Source organism: Phallusia mammillata, chromosome 5 (genome assembly GCF_965637545.1).
Source record: "Phallusia mammillata chromosome 5, kaPhaMamm4.hap1.1, whole genome shotgun sequence".
NCBI classification, from domain to species: domain Eukaryota; kingdom Metazoa; phylum Chordata; class Ascidiacea; order Phlebobranchia; family Ascidiidae; genus Phallusia; species Phallusia mammillata.
Genome location: NC_137256.1, coordinates 6123605 through 6141943, shown reverse-complemented (window position 1 = coordinate 6141943; position 18339 = coordinate 6123605). Strand labels below are relative to the sequence as shown.

Genomic DNA, 18339 nt, shown 5'->3' with positions numbered 1-18339 from the left:
AGTCAAGAATACCAAATCCTTTTCTGTCTTTCACACTTGAAGTTTTCCGCATTACCGCCTTTTTTTCTACCGCACTTAGAATTACCTAACTTTCTGTACCTAACTTTCAACGAAAGTATTACAAATTATATTTACCTCACCAACGATCCAAAATAATATGAGCATGTGTTGTAGCGTTGCAGGCGATTAACGAAGCGAAAACACGTAATATAGTTATACGATACAGTTCACAAATGCGATGAAAACCAAACCCTATATTATCCGGTTTCTATTCACTTTTTGGATTCGGATAGTTTAGGATTCGTATCCTCATGATTTGCTATCTTTAATAACCCATCACTATAGTTGTGCACTTTTTCAGTTTGCAATCTTATGCTTTATACCAGCGGTTCCCAAACTGGGTTCAGTCTTTAGAGCTTTAAAGTGCACGCATCCCATTAAACGCTTACCGTATTTGATATTTTTTGCTTTTTCTTTCATTGGTGTGGTTTTTGCATTTTTCCTACACCATTTTTTGACTTTTATAAGGCCGCGAAATGCCAAAATAATTGCAAAGGGTTCACCAGGCAAATTTTGTAGAAACGTTTGGGAACCGCTGCTTTATACTGTTTTACAAAGCTAAAATTTGGCAAAATATACCCCGTAACTCTAAATTCCACACCCAACACAGAACTGTTATTCGAGTACAAGAGTAATTTATTACATACGTATATCGCAAAAACGGCTTCATTCATGTTGTAAAGTGAACAAAAAAATAACCAGGAAATTTAATAACATTGGACTGGTTGCAGGGTTGTCGGATTGTAAAACCTGCGTCTGCAACCGCAACCCATCTTACAAATTGCCGATGGAAAACGAGGACACCTTGCGTATTTGCAGTTAAATATGCATTGTGGAGTATCTGCATCAAAGAACAAAAGAATAGGTTAAGGATTTGAAGCAAATGATCATAGGTTTACAATACATCGTTATGTAAAATTGCAGTTTACTAGCTTATATATAAGGTTGCAGCCTTTGTTCGGAAAATTTAGAGTTTGTCAACATGGCGAAGCAGTACAAAAGCAGTCCCTGCTGGTTATGGCAATATCTGCCAGACCCGTCGTGATTCACACTTTTAAGTATGAATTAGTCGATAGCCACGAAAGCCACTCAGTCGCCAAACTACACATGATCCATATACTTAAGAAACATACACACGGTTATTTGTAAAGCCAAACGTACCGTCAGGTATGCATTGCTTGCGGGTCAGTTTGGTGTCGCCCAAATAGAAGTCAAAATTGCAACCTCCGCAGTAATTGGAAACACACTTGGCTTGTGGAAAAGCTGGGCATTTGGCTCCGGTATGACACGGATCGACATAACAATTGACCAGTGGCTCATCGGCAGGACATACACGGATTGGAGCTAAAAAAATATTTCATTACATTTTGATTTAAATAAATTGATGTGTTAAATTTAAAAAAAAAGTGACGAGTGGTCATTTACGGTTGACGAGATTTGCAAAATTATTGTCGTTTTTTTCGAAAAGTAATAAAGCAACTACAGTAACGGTAGAGTTTGCAGTAATATTTTCAGCTAATTTAAGGTCTTTTCATGCGTAGTAAATGCAATGTTTTATGTACATACTTGCGCATCGGGCGTATGAAATGTCCACACTCCATTTCTGGTTGGCTTGACAAGTAACAACTTTCAATCCTACACCAATGAGGTCTTGACCCTTTGGACAGGACAGAGTGCAAACTGAGCCGACATCTTGCTTGAGAGTACAGTCATATTGGAAAGAAATCAGCGCAGCAGGATCAACCAATGGTGGACAACGGGGTGGTGCTATAATTAGGAGTATGATTATGTTTATGTGGTCCAACCTCGGCTAATAGAAGTGCTTATATCTAAACTTTACAAAGGATTTTACCCTGCTTTCTCGGTGTTAACCAAACTCATATGTTTTCGCCGGAATATTCCAGTTTCAAACTAATCTTAGCCGGTTTGAGCCTCCTACAGAACCTCCAAACCGGAATTAAAAATCGACTTTTTTAACCCGATTTTAGAAAAAACACGTTTTTTCAGGGGGGATCAAAAAATGTTGGGTTAGTTTTCGCCGAAATATTTTAGTTTTAAACCGGTTTTAGCCTCCTACCGATCCTCCAAACCGATGAAGTATTCCAATCAAACATAGAAGAAGTTGCGTATTCATGTTAGGTAAAACACGTGTGTATTAACAGCAACAAACTTAAGTTTAAAAACGTGTTTCTTACTTTGAATTGTGCATTGCTCGCTGGTCAGTTTAGTTCCGCCCAAATAGAAGTCATGACTGCAATCACCGCACTGATCAGCACCGCATTTTGCTTGAGGAAAAGCTGGACATTCAGCAAAAAGACATGGTGGTACGAAGCAATATACCAATGGCTGGTCTGGGGGACACACACTCACAGGAGCTGAAAACACAAAATAAAGTTTAATTTTCTAATGGAAACATTAGTTTTAAACTACACCAAAAAGTAGGCGTTTGTAAAACATATTTTTTCCCGTGTGTAACCATTAGGTTATTTGATGTTTAGTTAATGGTTTGCAAGTATTAGTATTTTTTAGCCTTACCTCCACAACTGGCATTAGAAACATCAATACTCCATTGCTGGTTGGGTTGACAGATTGCCACTTTTGATCCCACACCATGGAGAACTTGGCCCTCAGGACAGGATAAAGTGCAATGTGACCCAACGTCTTGCTTGAGAGTGCAGTCCCATGAAAACGTAACTAACGCGGCAGGATCAACCAATGGTGGACAACGGGGTTCTGTAACAATTAGTATTCCTAAGTAAGATTGCAATGTCTTTAGCCTTAATTACAATACTAGCAAGTGTTAGTAAGACAAACTTTATAAAACTACAAGAGTCAACCGTCTTTGGCCATTGCTGAGATGCACATAAATTCCTCATAAACTTGGATCAGCCCTGAAGCGTTCTTCAGACCCAGCAAGCACGGCACTCTTACAGAGAATTCATAATACACCAGGGCTATTAAAGGCCTTATATTTTGAACCATACACTTGAATTAAGAATGCTGCCCCGTTAAAATTTGCTATCAGAATGTAACTTACGGATGTTGCAATCGTCGTCTGTTAAACTCTTTCCACGAAATGTAAAGTTTGCGTGACATCCTCCACATCGATCGGCTGTACAAGTAGCTGATGGGTACAATGGACACTGGGCATTCTGGCACGGGTCGACCATGCAATAGTTAAAAGGCCTGTCTACAGGACAGAGGTCTGAAAAAGAAAGGTAGTATTAAGATAATGCCAGGTCAAAGAACATTTCCGCAAGGCTAGTTTCAATACGTTAGGCTGTGTTACATTTTCGGGGGTATTTTGGACCCACTGAGTTTCACTGGTGATTTTTTGTTTTTTGGGGGGGGTAAGATTTAAACCTTTTACGGAAAAAAGACGGAAAAAATCTTCTGATCACTTTACATATCGGCATGCGGCAATCAATTTTGTTATGCAGGAGTTTTTATTTGCTTCTTGTTTCTACCTTGGGGTCCACTGGGAACCGGCATACAACTTGATCCACATCCATTTGGGCAGCAAATTTGACCCTGTGAGCAGATTCCGCACATTCCGCATGTTCCAATCCCGTTTGGTACTGGACACCGGGGATCAGCAACTGTCAACAAAAATATGTTGAAAATGCTACAAAATTCCATAAGCTTTAAACCACAGAAAACGTATACTTACTTTGCGAGTAGACCAATGCAGTAAAGGAAAGAAGAGTCAACAGCAAAAGTTTCATCTTTAAATTTCTTTGTTTCACGCTTATATCTCTTTATCAGATAACTGTTTAGTTTTGTATAATTCCAATTTGCAAAACTCGCGCTTTATATACTGCCGATGCCCGTGCGTGACCTCATCGCTCCGGGGCTTTTTATGACGCAAACGCGTCTCGTGAAGAAACTGAGTAAACTAATGATTTAACCTCGCTATAGTGCCCGGTGTCAACGGAAAGGCCCAGAAAAAGTGGTTTACGCGTATTACACCCCTCGTCAACAAGTTGTTTTCGAGACCCCTGACATGTCAACATTTTGTAAATCACACAGCAAACATAATAGACCGTTCACGTAGCGGGTTGCTTTTGTGACAGGCATACATTGTTGTAAGGAGAAAGGCCCAAAGGAGTGTTGTGTTATTGACCACAGCCGGCCGGGAAAGTTTAGGCGGTTTGGAAAAAAATAGTTGTTTTTTCAAATATGAGGTGTCAAAGTTTTCAAGGTTTCGTTGAGTGGTGCAATCCTGCAACAAATCCTACTTATTGCCACCGGCACAAAGTTTTTAATGACCAATCATTGGAGAGATTTGCAAATTACCGCCGACCGGTTGGTGGTCGCTTCGCTGATCAATTCCAGCTCCTCGTAAAAACACCGATGAATCAGGCGACTTATCACACTAGTTTAATTGTTGGTGAAAAGAAATTAAACAATCTATGATGATTATCTCCTCAAGTAATTTCATTCTTGTAAACACTGTCACCGGAAAATGTAATTTCGTTGTTTTGTGCGGCGTATAACTGTGTGTTTTAAACGTGACACGGTAATATATTTTTACAATTGTGTGTTAAGGTTCGAAAGCTAAAAGATAACAAGAAAAAATCACACACAAAAACACGAATCAAATAGAAAAATTCTATTTTAGCAATGGTATAAAAAAGAATCTCAAATGATGCATTTGTTCAACATTACAAAGTGTCCGCATAGATTTGTTTTTGCATACCTCATTGCACCAGAATATTTAATATTACAAGTTATTATAATATCCGACAAACTTCCTTGTTGCAACAAATGTCAACTTATTTCTTGACGTCACAAAGAAGTGAATGACGTCAAGGCTTTACATTCTGTAAATCCCCTGTTAAATTTAAAGCACTTTGGAGTTTATATGGTTAAGGCGCGCCCCCAATTTTTCCAGCATATTGTTCACATCCCGTCAAATGTGTCAACTAAAATAACTTGGGTATTTCCTTTGAATAAAACCGTTTGACTTCCTAAACAGACACATTTTGAGTAAATTGACGAATGTAAAAGATGCCCCGTGTAGTAAATTAAAAAATATTTAAGATAAACCACTGGTTCTCAAACTATCATACACCGTGGTCCTCTAAAAGCAACGTTCGGGCCTCATGGCACCATTTAAGTAACGCCGTGAGCAAAAAATAAAATAAAATCCCACCACTGCCGTAAGACTTGTGGCCCCATGCCAAAAAATGTTGATGGAAAACTCAACTAAGTTATAAAGTCCATGATCTATCAGGAAAAGTATTTTTGATGTGTATGGGTAAACTGTATAAATTTTAAATGAATATAGGGCCTACATGTAGAAACTGTTTCTGTTGCGCTAAAAAGCAATCTAGGTATGCCAAGTATAATCTTTTAAAAATACGTAGAACAGGATTTTCAGCACGGACACCACCACCAAATTTATCCGATATTTTATGCCTGGAAAATTAAGTCGACGGTCCAAGCACAACAATAGGTAACGCCAATCAGCTTCAATTCCAAAATTTCGGTAACAATTTCGGCTTTAAACAAGTCGAATGGAGGAAACGACAACAGCATCTGTAGCCTACTCGTGATAAACTTCATAAGTTTGAGAAATAGTGCATTAAATTGGAAAATTAAAAATGGGCTCTGGTTAAGAACCACTGGTGTAAACCGTGTGGTAGAACAAGGGCCACCTTTTTTAAAGCAGACCGATTGAAATTAAAAATGACAGCGAGGGCCATATAACAAACAAACCCTATAACGAAGCGCTTTTGTGAGACACACATGGGTTTACTACAATAAGATAACGTTGTAGTCAGATAGTGCCACTGTCAAATAGTAAACTTGTGTGGAATATTAAAGACCCTCCGTTACTGGCAATAATCATTTATTCCATCAGTTACCAAAATAAAGGCATATGTTGGCTAACAATAACGAAGACATTGATAGGCCTACTTTTAGTCTTGCCTGTGTTGTGACAAACTAATATTTTTTATCATTTTTATGGGTCCTGCGAAACAATGTAAAATTATTTCTACATGTTGTCCCGTACTATATACATGTTACATCGTTTCGAGATGCTGTACCTAAACAAAGCGTCACCCCAGGTCAAAACGAAAAAGGTTGTTCAATTTACCATTTAAGATTCAAAAATAAATAATAAAATTCGGGTAGGTAGGGGTTTTACGAACTATCGTTTTACGAACATTTTAAGTTTCCTTCTTTAACTAAAGTGTTTTTAATTTGCAAGAGAAGACAATAAAACATATTTTTTCCCACGGGGTTTAACCCAGGATGCACCCGATGACGAATCCCGATTAGTTAAAATCCTGTCCGACAATAAAACGGGAAGGCATTTATGCACTGCGCTCTTGCGCCTGTTTGCGGATATTTTTGCGCGGCGTTTTGTTTACACCAAGGGTGGGCAACCTTTGATACTGTGGGGCCAATTACAAATGTCAAAGTTGGATCGCGGGCCGCACCTGTGTATAACACTAAGTGATTTTGCTTTGTTGCTTATCAAATATGCTATATTACAAGTATAATTCGTATTTGATTCTACCCACATTTTGCCAGGTCGCAGAAAACTAGCACCAGGCGCATTAATCAGCTCAAAAATATGTAATGATTGGACTCGTTTGCTAGTACTTTTGAAATCCAAGCGTCTCTGCGGGCCGCACAACCTTTAAAGAAGGGCCGCAGGTTGCCCACCCCTGATTTAGGCTACACCTTATTTTTTCGGATTAACTTGTTGGAGAATGGAGGTTAATCTTTTTAATACGTTTTAGCTCAAACAAATGTTTTATAGATGAAATCATAAAGTTCTAAAATGTTCTTCTTTCTGAACTTTTACTAAATCTTTTCAGTTAACAGGCTGAGTGTTAAAATGCTCTGACTGAACAGAACAGTTAATGCCCCAACCAGTTTATTTGAATAGCAGCTTTGTGAAGCCATCGATATGTTTAAAGAAAGTTGTACTAGCTGTTTATCAAAATTGACAGAAAAAAATTTTTGTACTTCCCAGCGAGTCAAGCGTGAACTGAACCCGAACCGCAAATTACGATATCTTAAAAACACAAACCGAAGTTGAACCCTATATATTTTGTTTGCCGTTGGACCTGAAGCCGAAGCGAACCAGCCAAAAATGCTACTTGTTTTTCTATATTTATGATAGCGAGATAATAGCTATAGGGTTTCCAAAAATGGGTTTTGAACCGGTTTAAAATCCGTAAATTTGTTCGGACCGGGGAATTTGCCCAACCCGCAACAAAACCCGAACTTATACATTTTTTTCAAACCTGAACTGAACCCTGACCCCTAAAAACAAAAAAAGTAAACCCGAACTGAACCGGAACCCATATAACAAGCGGCTTATATATCCATTAACTACGAAAAATTGTCGAACAATTTCTATCATTCAGTAAAATAAACTCAAATCGTTTTTCGATGCCGTTAGCATGGTTGTGTCCTTCAGGATTTTTCAATTGATTGACAGGTAGCATGTTTGTATTGGTTCTCACAGCAAAATGAGTCTTGGACAAACCAGGCAATAAGTGTGAAGGATTGGATCACAAGTTTTGGTAATAAATGAAACACAGAACGAAGACAAATCCTTGTACATGCCTTTCAAACGTCCAGCGTGCCTTGCTTCTCCAGAGCAAGAAGGTAAGTTCAAAATACTTAAATTGTAAACTTATTTTTCAATAGAACTTTAAAGAGTAAACCAAAACACCACCAGACAAGGTTTTTTTTGGGTAGTATATATGTTTCTTTGCATTGCTTGTTCACAAGATGTTCGAAGATATATTTCAGAAAGACACATTCTATGAAATCTGTCTGAATATCAGCTTTGTTTTGTGTTACAAGTTGATCTATTTTTTTTACATTTTCACACAGTTGTGTTGTTCACTACTGTTTAGACAAAGATTTACCACATTATTCAGAAAAAGGTCATATTCATTCTATTCTTCTCTTTGTTAGTCGGGGTTTCTCAACCAAAATGTAGTTTTTCCGATTGGTTGCATATCCAGTGACACAAAATCATTTGGAGTTCTGCAGTACAAATAAAAAGTTACTAAAAGTTGTGGATATGACAATAACACAAACCATTCAAGTTAAACAGCCTCTGGTAAATTATCAGATGGTTAAGCTGTATTGTGTAGTTGAAAATCATTTTTATAGAGTGCAATATGTTTCACAATGGTCCCATTGATTGGGTAACATCAACAATTTTCAATCCATCTGTTAAATACACCATATTATTAACTGTGTTTGACCATTATTACAGAGTAACATAATCAGTGTTAATTTTAGTTTGCACAGGGGTCTCTTGTAAAGCCTTTAGGAAAGCTGGGGCAATTTTCTCAAAAGGAAAAAAGTTGTTTTGGTAAAATAAGGGAATGGTTTTGACTACGCTTCATTGGTCATCGATTAGAATTTTTTGAGGTTATGAGAGTATAAATTTTGGGTGATATTGACAATCATGTTTTTTAACAATTGCTCATTAATTTAATGAAAAATCACAATAGGCTATACTTTGAGATCCCTGATGTTTGAAACACAATAAAGGTTTAACATTGATACAGTATGATTTAACTAAGGAACAACACGATATAAGCTAAAGGCGCATCAAAAAGTTATGCTGTGGAAGATAAATCAATTCTAAATTAGTCAGCTAGATTACTTTTAAAAAATTTATTTCTATAGTTAGGCAATCATATTTGACACTTTTACCAAGTTTTTTGAACTTTACATTTACAAAACTAAAAAATGCATTAGCACTTACCACAAAGTTCGCTGTAAAAATAACCAAATTTGCTGCAGTTTTTTGCCAATTCTCTACTTATTTCTGCCTTCGACTTTTTGGAACATTCCCATGAGAAATATCCACATTTTAGACTGGCCTGACCAAACTCGTTCAGCCAAATGCATTTTTGTGGGTTCCTGCAAAACAAACTTTTTTGTGGGAGGTTAGACTGCACATGCCTATGCAGCAAATCTTTGGCAGTTGAGAGGTGTTAATGTCCCTATTTGGAGATGTTGAACACCACCTTATTGAGTTCAGGAGCTTCAGCCACCCGTAACGTCTTGCCACACAGCGCGAGAATTCAATCTTCTTCGAGCCTGACCTCGCCAACGAAATTCATCAAAGGGGCTTGGCAAGGAGTTTGCCCCGACAAAACTGACTTGTGGGAATCCGTTGGGTCGGGCAGCTTGACTAACCCCAAACACAACAAATCCAGTCAATCATTTAGAAACCAAGCGTGCTTGGTAGATGCTTTCTACTTGCGCCTTACCTTGACTGACATTACTGCGTTTAGAGTTTGGTCATGATTTGCATTACAGTAAAGGCCTTCTTTAGTGTAGCGTTGTACTTAATTACAACATGCCACTATGACAGCCTTCACCACTTTAGCAACAGGCCGATTGGTTGCGGACAGATAGCGCAATTCCAGCACTTATGAGCAGCGCTCGTCAAAACAGCAATTAGCGAGGCCCGCCGCATATTTCTTGCCGATGGCATCGCGCGGAACGTAAGTTAGTTGCGTTGTCGAAGTATTTTGATTTTTTACTTTAGCCTTAAAGATTATAGCACAGAGTTCGATTGCAGCTCAGAATTTGACAAATAACAGACTGTAGCAATTTCAGGTTACGTAGCCTTTCATCTTATGCCAAGAAATGTATTTACAGCTGCACGAGGCGAGTCAGTTGACTGCTCCATTATTGCCCGAACAGTTTATTTTGATATCCTTCGACGCCTGTAGCAATTTAACCACATGATTTTCGAAGTCGTTTTCATGTGGCCTCCGCTGGGCAGTTTATTTGTGGTTTTAAGGATGAGAGCAAAATGTAAAGAGTTTTTCCGTATGCAGCAAGTAAATGCGCACAAAAAGTCTAGATAAGAAAGCTTATTAGGCAACAAAAACCGATTTGGTTTCAACAAAAACAAAGTAAATAATGTATGGCATGTATAATAATCAACATTAGGTGCAAAACTGGACGACCCGTAGTCTACATAGGAAGGACTGTTGGATAGGCCTGTATTTTGTAGTTTTGTGCAAAAATGGGCAGTAGCCACTCTAGGAAAACAGACCATGAGAGGGAGAGTCGAGCATTTTCGTTTTATTTGCGCAAAAGTAGTTTCCGAGGAAAACAAAGCACCTTGAAAAGAGGCTCCCTTCGTCGTCCTCCGGCACATCAAGTTCAACCCAAGTCCAACCTTCGAAGATGGCACAGTGCGACTTCACTGAATGAAGGTTTGTTGCAGTTGTTAGCAATACTACGGGTGTTTAGCAATTAGCATTTAACGACTTTTGACAGAAATTTGTTAAGTAAGCAGTTTAAGTTTTTTTTGCGAGATAGTCAAACCAGTAAAAGCGAGGCCCAGCAGCCATTTTGCGGTCTATTTTTCAAAGAAAAAACTAACTTTTCAAACACACATTTACTCTATTTCCACATTCATACTAAAAAGGTAGGCCTATATTCATCCCAATTTAAACCAAGACATTACCTACTTTGTAACAGGCCTACATTAGAATATTACACAATCAATGCGTAACATAAATCTTTCAACCGATTTACAAATCGACAAGTAATCATAATACAGGATGTTGTTGGTACTTAATCGCCAATCTGTCGTCACATTCCTTTCCGTGTGTGTAGTGACAGGCTGACAACGTATGCAGTAAGAGCGTGAGTTCAATACCCACGCGTTGCGGGTTGTAGAACTCCAAAACCGCATTGGGGTGGCTGGGAAAGTTAGTGTGTGATATCGAGACGAAGCCTATTAACTAGACTAAGAGGGTTGATCACACAAATTGTTTACGTGTTCTGGACTGGATTCCTAAATATTAGATTTGTTTAAGTGCCGGTGGACTACCTCTAAATTCCCCCCAAAATTATAGCCTGCTTCGTAAAAAAATTGTTTCATGAAATATTCTTGCAAAATCATGTTTGCAGAATAAAATTGCATGTTTCAGTTTCAAAGTTGCCATTTCATTTGATTTTGATTACGCCAGTTTGCAGTTAAACGTAGACCTGTATTTCAAAGTAGGCCTTGTCAGTGTGTCATATTTATGGGTCCCCTGCTATTAAGACGCATGAGGCACTGCACAACTGTTCAAACTGCATCCTAACTATTTATCGTGTTTGTTGATCAACAAACCAACATCCGCGTTCCGTCGAGAGCCGGTTTCAGATAAAAGCGAAAAATTTAGTAAACGCTGTGGCGACTCGCACACAGAATGCACCCAATCTACTCGGTGCATTGGTATCCGGTGTCAGTTTTCGTTCCAGACGAAACCCATCGTCACTCAACGCTTCTAGCCCCGCTTTGCACACCTTTCAGGTATCAGTCAGCGAACATGAGATTCATTTGATACAACGGATTAAGAGTAATGCATGTCAATCGTGGTTTAAATGCCACCAAGTAAACCTCTTTATCAAATGAATTTCTATTGTATATTTTGTGGTCTTAAAGTGGGATGAATGTCTAGTGAGCCAGAAATATCCCGAAGATGAGTTGGTAAACATAGAGGTGATTGCAATTCAATTTCGTGCACAATTAAAGGACAAATGTTAACAGATCGCTTCTTACTAAAAATGATTTCGAAATCTTTATTTTTTCAATTTTAACTTTATTAAAAAAAATTTTTTCGGTGAAATGGACATTTTACCTACATAAGTTTCGTAAAAAAACTACCTTTTTCGACTCAATCACTTTCGTTCTTGTGCATCTTTTACTGGGCTCTGCATTCCTGGTCACCCGGGGCTATGGAATGTCTCCACTCTTGTCAATAGGACGCCGACGACGATCATTTGCTTGTTGAGTAATCACTCACTGTCGCTGCCGCGGCGAAAATCTTTGAGTCAAACCGACACGCGTTTATACGACCCACTTGTGTCTGCCGCATTCGTCAATTTTTACTCAAATATTTTTAAGGCACCTTATATGTGATACCAAAATGGTGTTTTATTTGCAGGGTTGCCATTTACTTGGACCCCAAAATAAGGATAATGGACAAATTATTTTTTTGTATCAAACGAAACAAACGTTTTTGAACAAATCTTGGCATTTTTATGAGCCATGACAGATTGCACGCCATATTTTTTTTTACCAGAAACAAACTGTTTCAACAACTCCTGGTTAGTACAAAACACTTCGTGCATCTCATAACAGCTCAGGTCTAGGTTTACTTTTACTTGCAGGAGGGATTTAACTTGTAACTGTTGAAAATAAGACAAATTATGACTCAAGTCAAAAACAAGGACATTTCTTAAATAAGGGTATTACGTATTTCTAAGACATAGCCCTCCAAAACAAGAACAAATGTTAAAAAATAAGGACGGTATGCCAACCCTGTTTATTTGTATTAGCTCATATTAAACGTTCATTACAAGGTTAGAGAAGCCTCGCTCCTGCCGATTTTCAGTTGTCATATTTTGGCAATCGCTCGATATATTGACTTTGGCGCAGGAGCAAAGAATCTTTTCAAGTTCGCGGTCCCGAGTGAACGCTGTCGCCTATTCCCATGAGGTTTTCTGGTCTCCGGAAATTTGCCGGTATCTCATACCGCGTCTTGCTCGCAGTCGAGTAACCCAACTCCCACAAACCTTATCGGTTGGCGACAAGTCGTTTCAGGGCAATTATTTGAGCTAGATAGCGCGAGAAAACAAGGCAAAAATTGCTGTCGTTTCGCAGTGTTTGAAGCGACGAAGGCCAGCGACCCAGTCTTATACCGCTACCAGCCTACCACACTGCTGTGGTCTGTGGTTAGTTGAACGAGGACTGAATACAGACTTCTTATTGTGTTCGAGCTGAGCGTTCTGTGTTTTCGATTGCCTCCCATTTTTGAAGCACTCTTGCTTGTGCGAACTGCGAAGTGAATTTGGGCATTGGACGCCTTCAAAGGGCTGTCTATCTGCCGCCAATTGGACGTTATTTGCTTGGTATTGATAATTGTTGCTTTAATGTTATGTTGTGTGCTGGAAAAACGCGACCAAATGAGTATGGACAGGGTGGAAGCAAGTCTTATGAAGATGAAGCATTTGTTTTAAGCCACGGTGGGTGCATTTTAGCACCCTTACTGCAAGTAGATACACATTGGTTTAGTGCTAGTAGTCAATGGTATAAGGACGTTCCCATGCCGAGGAGTCCATGCAGACGTGTTGTTGAGTAAACATTATTTTGTTTGTTTCAGAGAGACACCATGCTATGGAAGCTGAACAGCTCCAAATCGTCCCAGCCCGAGTTGAAGAAATACCAGGTGACCCACATTGTTTTGAATGGCGAAAAAAATGGATTAATCGATGTGGAAGACTTTAAGTCAGCGGTTCCCAAACTGGGGTCCGCGGTCCTTTAGGGGTCCGTGAGGCAATTTTGGGGGGACCGCGAAGCGGTTGAAGCAATTCTATAATCGTATTTGGCGTCAGTTTGTGCCACTAAATAAGTTTAAATCAAAGTAGAATTGAGAATCGACTGTCTCCATTGCTAAACAATGACCTTTATTGAATGACAACTATCAAAAATGCAATTGTTTGCGCACAATCGCAATGTTTTTGTCCTGTTTGTGATGTCACAAGCTGTCTTTGGATGATTGTTATGCGCAATTTTGCACAACTAGCTAAAATCCTGCAATCAACTTTCGTTTTTATGAAATACACATTCAGGCTTAAGGACCGCGAGCCCTCGAAATAATGGCAAAGGGACCGTTTTGAAAAAAATATGAAAAAGTTTGGGAACCACTGCTTTAAGTGAAAGACGGCACAAGCGTTATGACTTCTGTGCCTGTATATACCCCATGTAGAATGTGATTAGAAAATCAAGGCAAATAGTGTGGCACTAATTACAATAAGGGGTGCAAAATAAGTTATGAGCACTTATTACATATACATGTTTACATATAAACGTTACAAGCCAAACTTGTACCCGAATGTACTCTTTGCGTAGTTATCACGCAAGCAAAACTAGCGTAATTTGCGTTACAGAGGAGGAACGTGGGATGTGTATGGTGAAACTGGTAAAGACGAACGCGTTGGGAGTAACTGTATCTGGTGGTTCAGACAGAGAAGGTCGACCAAAAGTAAAAGAGTTGAGGAGTTCCGGTTTAGCGGCGAAGTAAGTTAAAGTTAGATATTGTAATTGTAACGTAGCAATTATAGCCAGTTTGAAAGCATGGTCCTTATAATTGGCCATAACTTTGTCGTGGATTTGACATAATTTTAATATAAACCTCCGATATTTTTGTAAGTGTGCCGCAAAATATTTGTTGAAGTGCAAAAATTTTCTGGTGTTTTGGGGGATTTGATGACGAAATACGGGCGTGTTTAATTTTTTTCTGTTTGTCGTAAGAAGTGATCTGACCAACCTAAATAAAGTTGTAAATTAACTTTCTTTTGAGATTTTTCGTTTGGTCGACCTGCAAAGTGCGTCATGAAAGAAAAATTTGGTTTGTTAATGCGCCGTATGCTAGATAAGTTTGAGAACCAAAGTTGTTATACATGGAATTTGCTGCCTCACTACATATAACATACAAAAATGTTTGTACCGTTCTCATAACTCTTTTCATTATGTTTGCAAAGGGTTTGTTGAGGCGGGAAAAGTGTTACAGCTGAGCGATCGTTATTTACAAAAAATCCCGTATAGCACCACTTAAAAGCCGCAAAACATGGGTCGATGCGTTTAAAAAACCACCCCGATGAATAATTTACCCATATCACAGACGAATATCGTTATCGAATATCGCCAATAAAGCATTTTCAGAGCTGACTTAACGTGTTGTTACTTCAGGAGTGATTTGCTCCAAGTTGGCGATTTTATTACCGAGATAAACGGAATTCGAACATCGAAGCTGAAACACGGAGAGATTATAAGTTTGCTGAAAAACATAGGAGAACGGGTGAACTTGGAAATCGAGTACCATCTTCCGCCCACAAGTAAGTCTTAAGTTTTTTTTGCCTAAAGTAGCGTTTTAAGAAACACCAACTTAGCCATAATGTAGAATAGGTGGAGACAAATATGCAAAATTATATTGTATTGTATTAATTTTAATTATGCACATAAAGGAGTACAGACTGGTACAAAAACACTTGTGATGTATATGATCAGGAAAATGGTATATTCTTGATTAGGAACCGAAAATTATCTTTTCCACGACAAGTGTTTTGATTTTAGTGATTAGAAGGCAATTTCCATACAAAACTAAAAAAATCGTCAAAAATACCAACACAATTGCGATTCGGTAACTAAGTGGTTTGACAATTGCCTATACATTTAACCTGGTGACAATATTCGTCTGTCAGCACCAGTTATAACATCCTCTTGTGGGATTTTGTCCCGTTGTTGGGCATGATGATATAAAAGCGGTCATTTCATTGCCAATGTGATATCTATTTTTGTGAGGGGGAACAAATTAGCATAAAATCTCTGGTTACCATCCATGTTCACTTTAAAAGAGGCACAACTGGGATACGAGGCAGATTAAAAAAATAAAAGTAAACGTTGTTTTTGACCAAAAAAATCTGCGCTATAGTCATATGCAGGACAGTAATTCTAGCAGATATGCATGATCAAAATTTTAACTGGGGGCGTTTGCTTTCAAAATATACTTAAATCTGTAAGCTCTTTGGTTCGCTGGACCGACCTCTTTTCCTTAAGTTATCCAATATCGGACAGTATACCTTAGTGATAACCATTGGTTGGAATTTTAATTAATTCCATTGCTCAATAGTCACGATTCGTCAACACAACATAACAAACAAACTAACAATGTCACTTTTGTTTAAAGTTTAAACTTTTAACATTGCTATAATTCTCAGTCCCAACCAGTCATGTTTGGTTGTAAGGCATGGCATTTACAGAATTTGAGAAAATATTCAACAAATTTCTTTGAAACCCAACCACAATGTCCATTTTTTGTCATTTAGCAGCGCTCTGGGTTGTAGGACTAACAACAAATCTTTACTGCAAGTTGCATGGTGATTATTTCTGTGTTTCTTTGTACACAGCTGTGCAAACCGCCCACATCGTGCAAAAGACGACTGACATTACTCTTCGACGTTCGGGAAACGACTCGTTCGGGTTTGTGTTAAGAGGAGGAAGTCATGATCAACACTGCAAATCGCGACCTCATGTGGTCACTCATATTCGCAAAGACTCCCCAGCCGACAGGTAAATATTTTGCTTTTATTTAGCTCCTGTATTGGCGCTTAAAAGTCAGTTTTAGCGCTTTTTCGCACAAAGCACTGAAATTGTGTGGCCCACAGAGAAATTTTAACAACATGTATGCTTTTAACGAGAAACAAACAATATATTTGTGTAAAACATTTCGCTTGGACAGCAACTTGTGTCGTTTTCAAATGAAGTGAATGTAAAAAACAAACAGCACGTAAAACCACCAAAAGAGGCGAGAAAACAGCGCAAAACCACGATATAAACGATTTTGCTTCAGTTACTGTGCACTTTGCTCATAAATATACTGTCTTTTAAACATACAGTTATTAATTTATATTGCATGAAGGCTTCGCGCGCTCCCCTCGAAATAAAGCTAGTATTTTGCATTGACATGAAATTTTACACAACAGGCCTTTGCGCCAGACGTCTTCCAGGCCGTAATATTTCACTTAACTATGGGCTGTATACATTACCAGGGCTGCTTGCATTAGGCGCTAACGCATTGTGGCATTTGGCAGCACGCCGCACCCTTTCGTCGGCGCGTGCTCGTCGGTGTGTAACGTGGGGATTAGGTGCGATGTATATCGTATAAACACGCCTGTGTTTGACCGCGTCTAGCCTGCCTGCTCTTAAATGCAAACCCTTTATCCATTGCAGCCGGTGTTTGGAGTAATCACCTTGAAATCTTAACTTTCTCAATATTTACTCTAAAACCTATTACCACGGCAACTAATGCGCTTGTTGCAAATCGCCAGGGAAGGGAGTCTAAAGACTGGAGATCGGATCGTATCTGTTGGCTCGATCAAGTTGCAGTCCTTGACGCTGGAAGATTCACTCGAAACGATTAAGGCAAGCCCGGAGGAAACCACCTTCACAATCGAGTATGACGTATCTGTTATGGGTAAGATCATGTTTTGGATTTTTTCGACAGCGGTTAAGGTCTGCGCGCTCTGCTAAATATGATCGATCAAGTTCGGGTGATTTTTATCTGCGGAAAGACGCGTCTGGATCTTTTGTTTGACGGTTTTGGTTTTTGTATGTGTCGATTTTTTAATACTGTCTTTTCATAAATTCTTAATCTTTTTTAGGAAAAGTCAGCGGTTTTATAATTTCGAAAAATTAGTTTGATTTGACGTTTGAGTCGTTTTAGGTGTATTTTTGGCAATAATGATTTCGAATGGTTGTTACGGCAAACTTAATATTGACATATTTGCTAAAAAATTACGACTATTGAATACAGTTATTAATATATGTATGTTTTTCGTTAAAAAAAAATTTTTTCGTAAAAAAAACAAACAATTCGGGCTGTTTTGAATTAATTCGAGTTGGGCCTGGTTGGTCTTCTACCTAAGGTGTTCTAAATTCAAGCCTTCTTACAGCTCCGCTCTGTGCTTTGTTATACTGAGCGTTTTAGCTTAACACTCGGCATACTTTGAAATCCGTTGTACCATTTTAAACATGTGCACCTGTTCAGCAGTACCGTAATCGTAATTCTGTTATACCCGTTCTATGTTACGGATCGCTTCAGATCTTTGCCATTCAAAGGACAATGAAAAGAAAGCCAGAAGCAACCAGTTTTGTTTTCGTTTAGCCGGAAGCCCTTAAAAGGCCAAACGTATCGCACCAATTCCTTTCTTAACAGCTGTTGTGCGTTGCAGATGCGGTGGCCAACGCGTCGGGTCCACTGCTAGTCGAGGTATCAAAGACTCCAGGGGCTGAGCTGGGGATTACCCTTACGAAGTCAACGCATCGGAAGAAGACTGTAATCTGTATTGACCGGGTAAAACCCGCCAGTATATCAGACAGGCAAGTAAACATGATTTGTTGCCAACATGTCCGCGCTTTAAACCAATTCAAAATCTGCATTTTCACGGCGTTTTTGTGGATTTTTTAGGGAAAGCAAGCACCTGTGTACGAAAAAACGAGTACCCATGTGAATAAAACGAGTACGTGTATGTATAATGCGAGTACCTGTGCATATGAAAAAAACGAGTACATATGTGAATAAAACGAGTACCTGTATGTATAAAGCATGTACCTGTGCAAGGTTTTTTTAAGGTTTGGTTTGGGTGACCGCTAAGTAGTTTTAAGAGACCGCAAGTGTTTCATTTAAATACCAAAAAATAGCCATATTTGCTTAA

The 18339-nt window shown here is 38.8% G+C and overlaps 2 protein-coding genes across 5 annotated transcripts in view; one reads left to right on the top strand and one right to left on the bottom strand.

Moving 5' to 3' along the window:
• Positions 1-675: 675 nt before the first annotated feature.
• LOC145230319 (uncharacterized) lies at positions 676-3978 on the bottom strand. Its single transcript, XM_080095713.1, has 8 exons — positions 3731-3978; positions 3528-3659; positions 3098-3265; positions 2596-2793; positions 2256-2435; positions 1627-1827; positions 1222-1404; positions 676-901 (listed from the first exon to the last, which is right to left on the bottom strand). The coding sequence occupies exons 1-8, from the start codon at positions 3783-3785 to the stop codon at positions 768-770; spliced, it is 1251 nt and encodes a 416-aa protein (XP_079951839.1). The 5' UTR covers positions 3786-3978; the 3' UTR covers positions 676-767.
• Positions 3979-7492: 3514 nt separating this feature from the next.
• The window catches only part of LOC145230339 (glutamate receptor-interacting protein 2-like), a 31726-nt gene continuing 20879 nt past the window's right edge, over positions 7493-18339 (top strand). Inside the window, exons 1-7 of one of the 4 annotated variants that reach the window (XM_080095738.1) lie at positions 7493-7692; positions 13227-13292; positions 14014-14143; positions 14816-14961; positions 16033-16195; positions 16954-17099; positions 17857-18004. In XM_080095738.1, coding sequence (XP_079951864.1) covers positions 7647-7692; positions 13227-13292; positions 14014-14143; positions 14816-14961; positions 16033-16195; positions 16954-17099; positions 17857-18004 — 845 coding nt within the window. In that variant the 5' untranslated portion in view covers positions 7493-7646. Of the gene's footprint in view, positions 7693-9549; positions 10284-13226; positions 13293-14013; positions 14144-14815; positions 14962-16032; positions 16196-16953; positions 17100-17856; positions 18005-18339 lie in introns of those variants that run through there. The other 3 variants (XM_080095739.1, XM_080095736.1, XM_080095737.1) reach the window with 3 other exon arrangements.

Coding starts and splice junctions, on each gene's coding strand:
- LOC145230319 (XM_080095713.1), bottom strand. CDS start 3,785: ATGAAACTTTTGCTGTTGACTCTTCTTTCCTTTACTGCATTGGTCTAC. Junction 2,436..2,595: donor TTCTAATGCCAGTTGTGGAG/GTAAGGCTAAAA, acceptor TTGTGTTTTCAG/CTCCTGTGAGTGTGTGTCCC. Junction 1,828..2,255: donor CGAGCAATGCACAATTCAAA/GTAAGAAACACG, acceptor TCCTAATTATAG/CACCACCCCGTTGTCCACCA.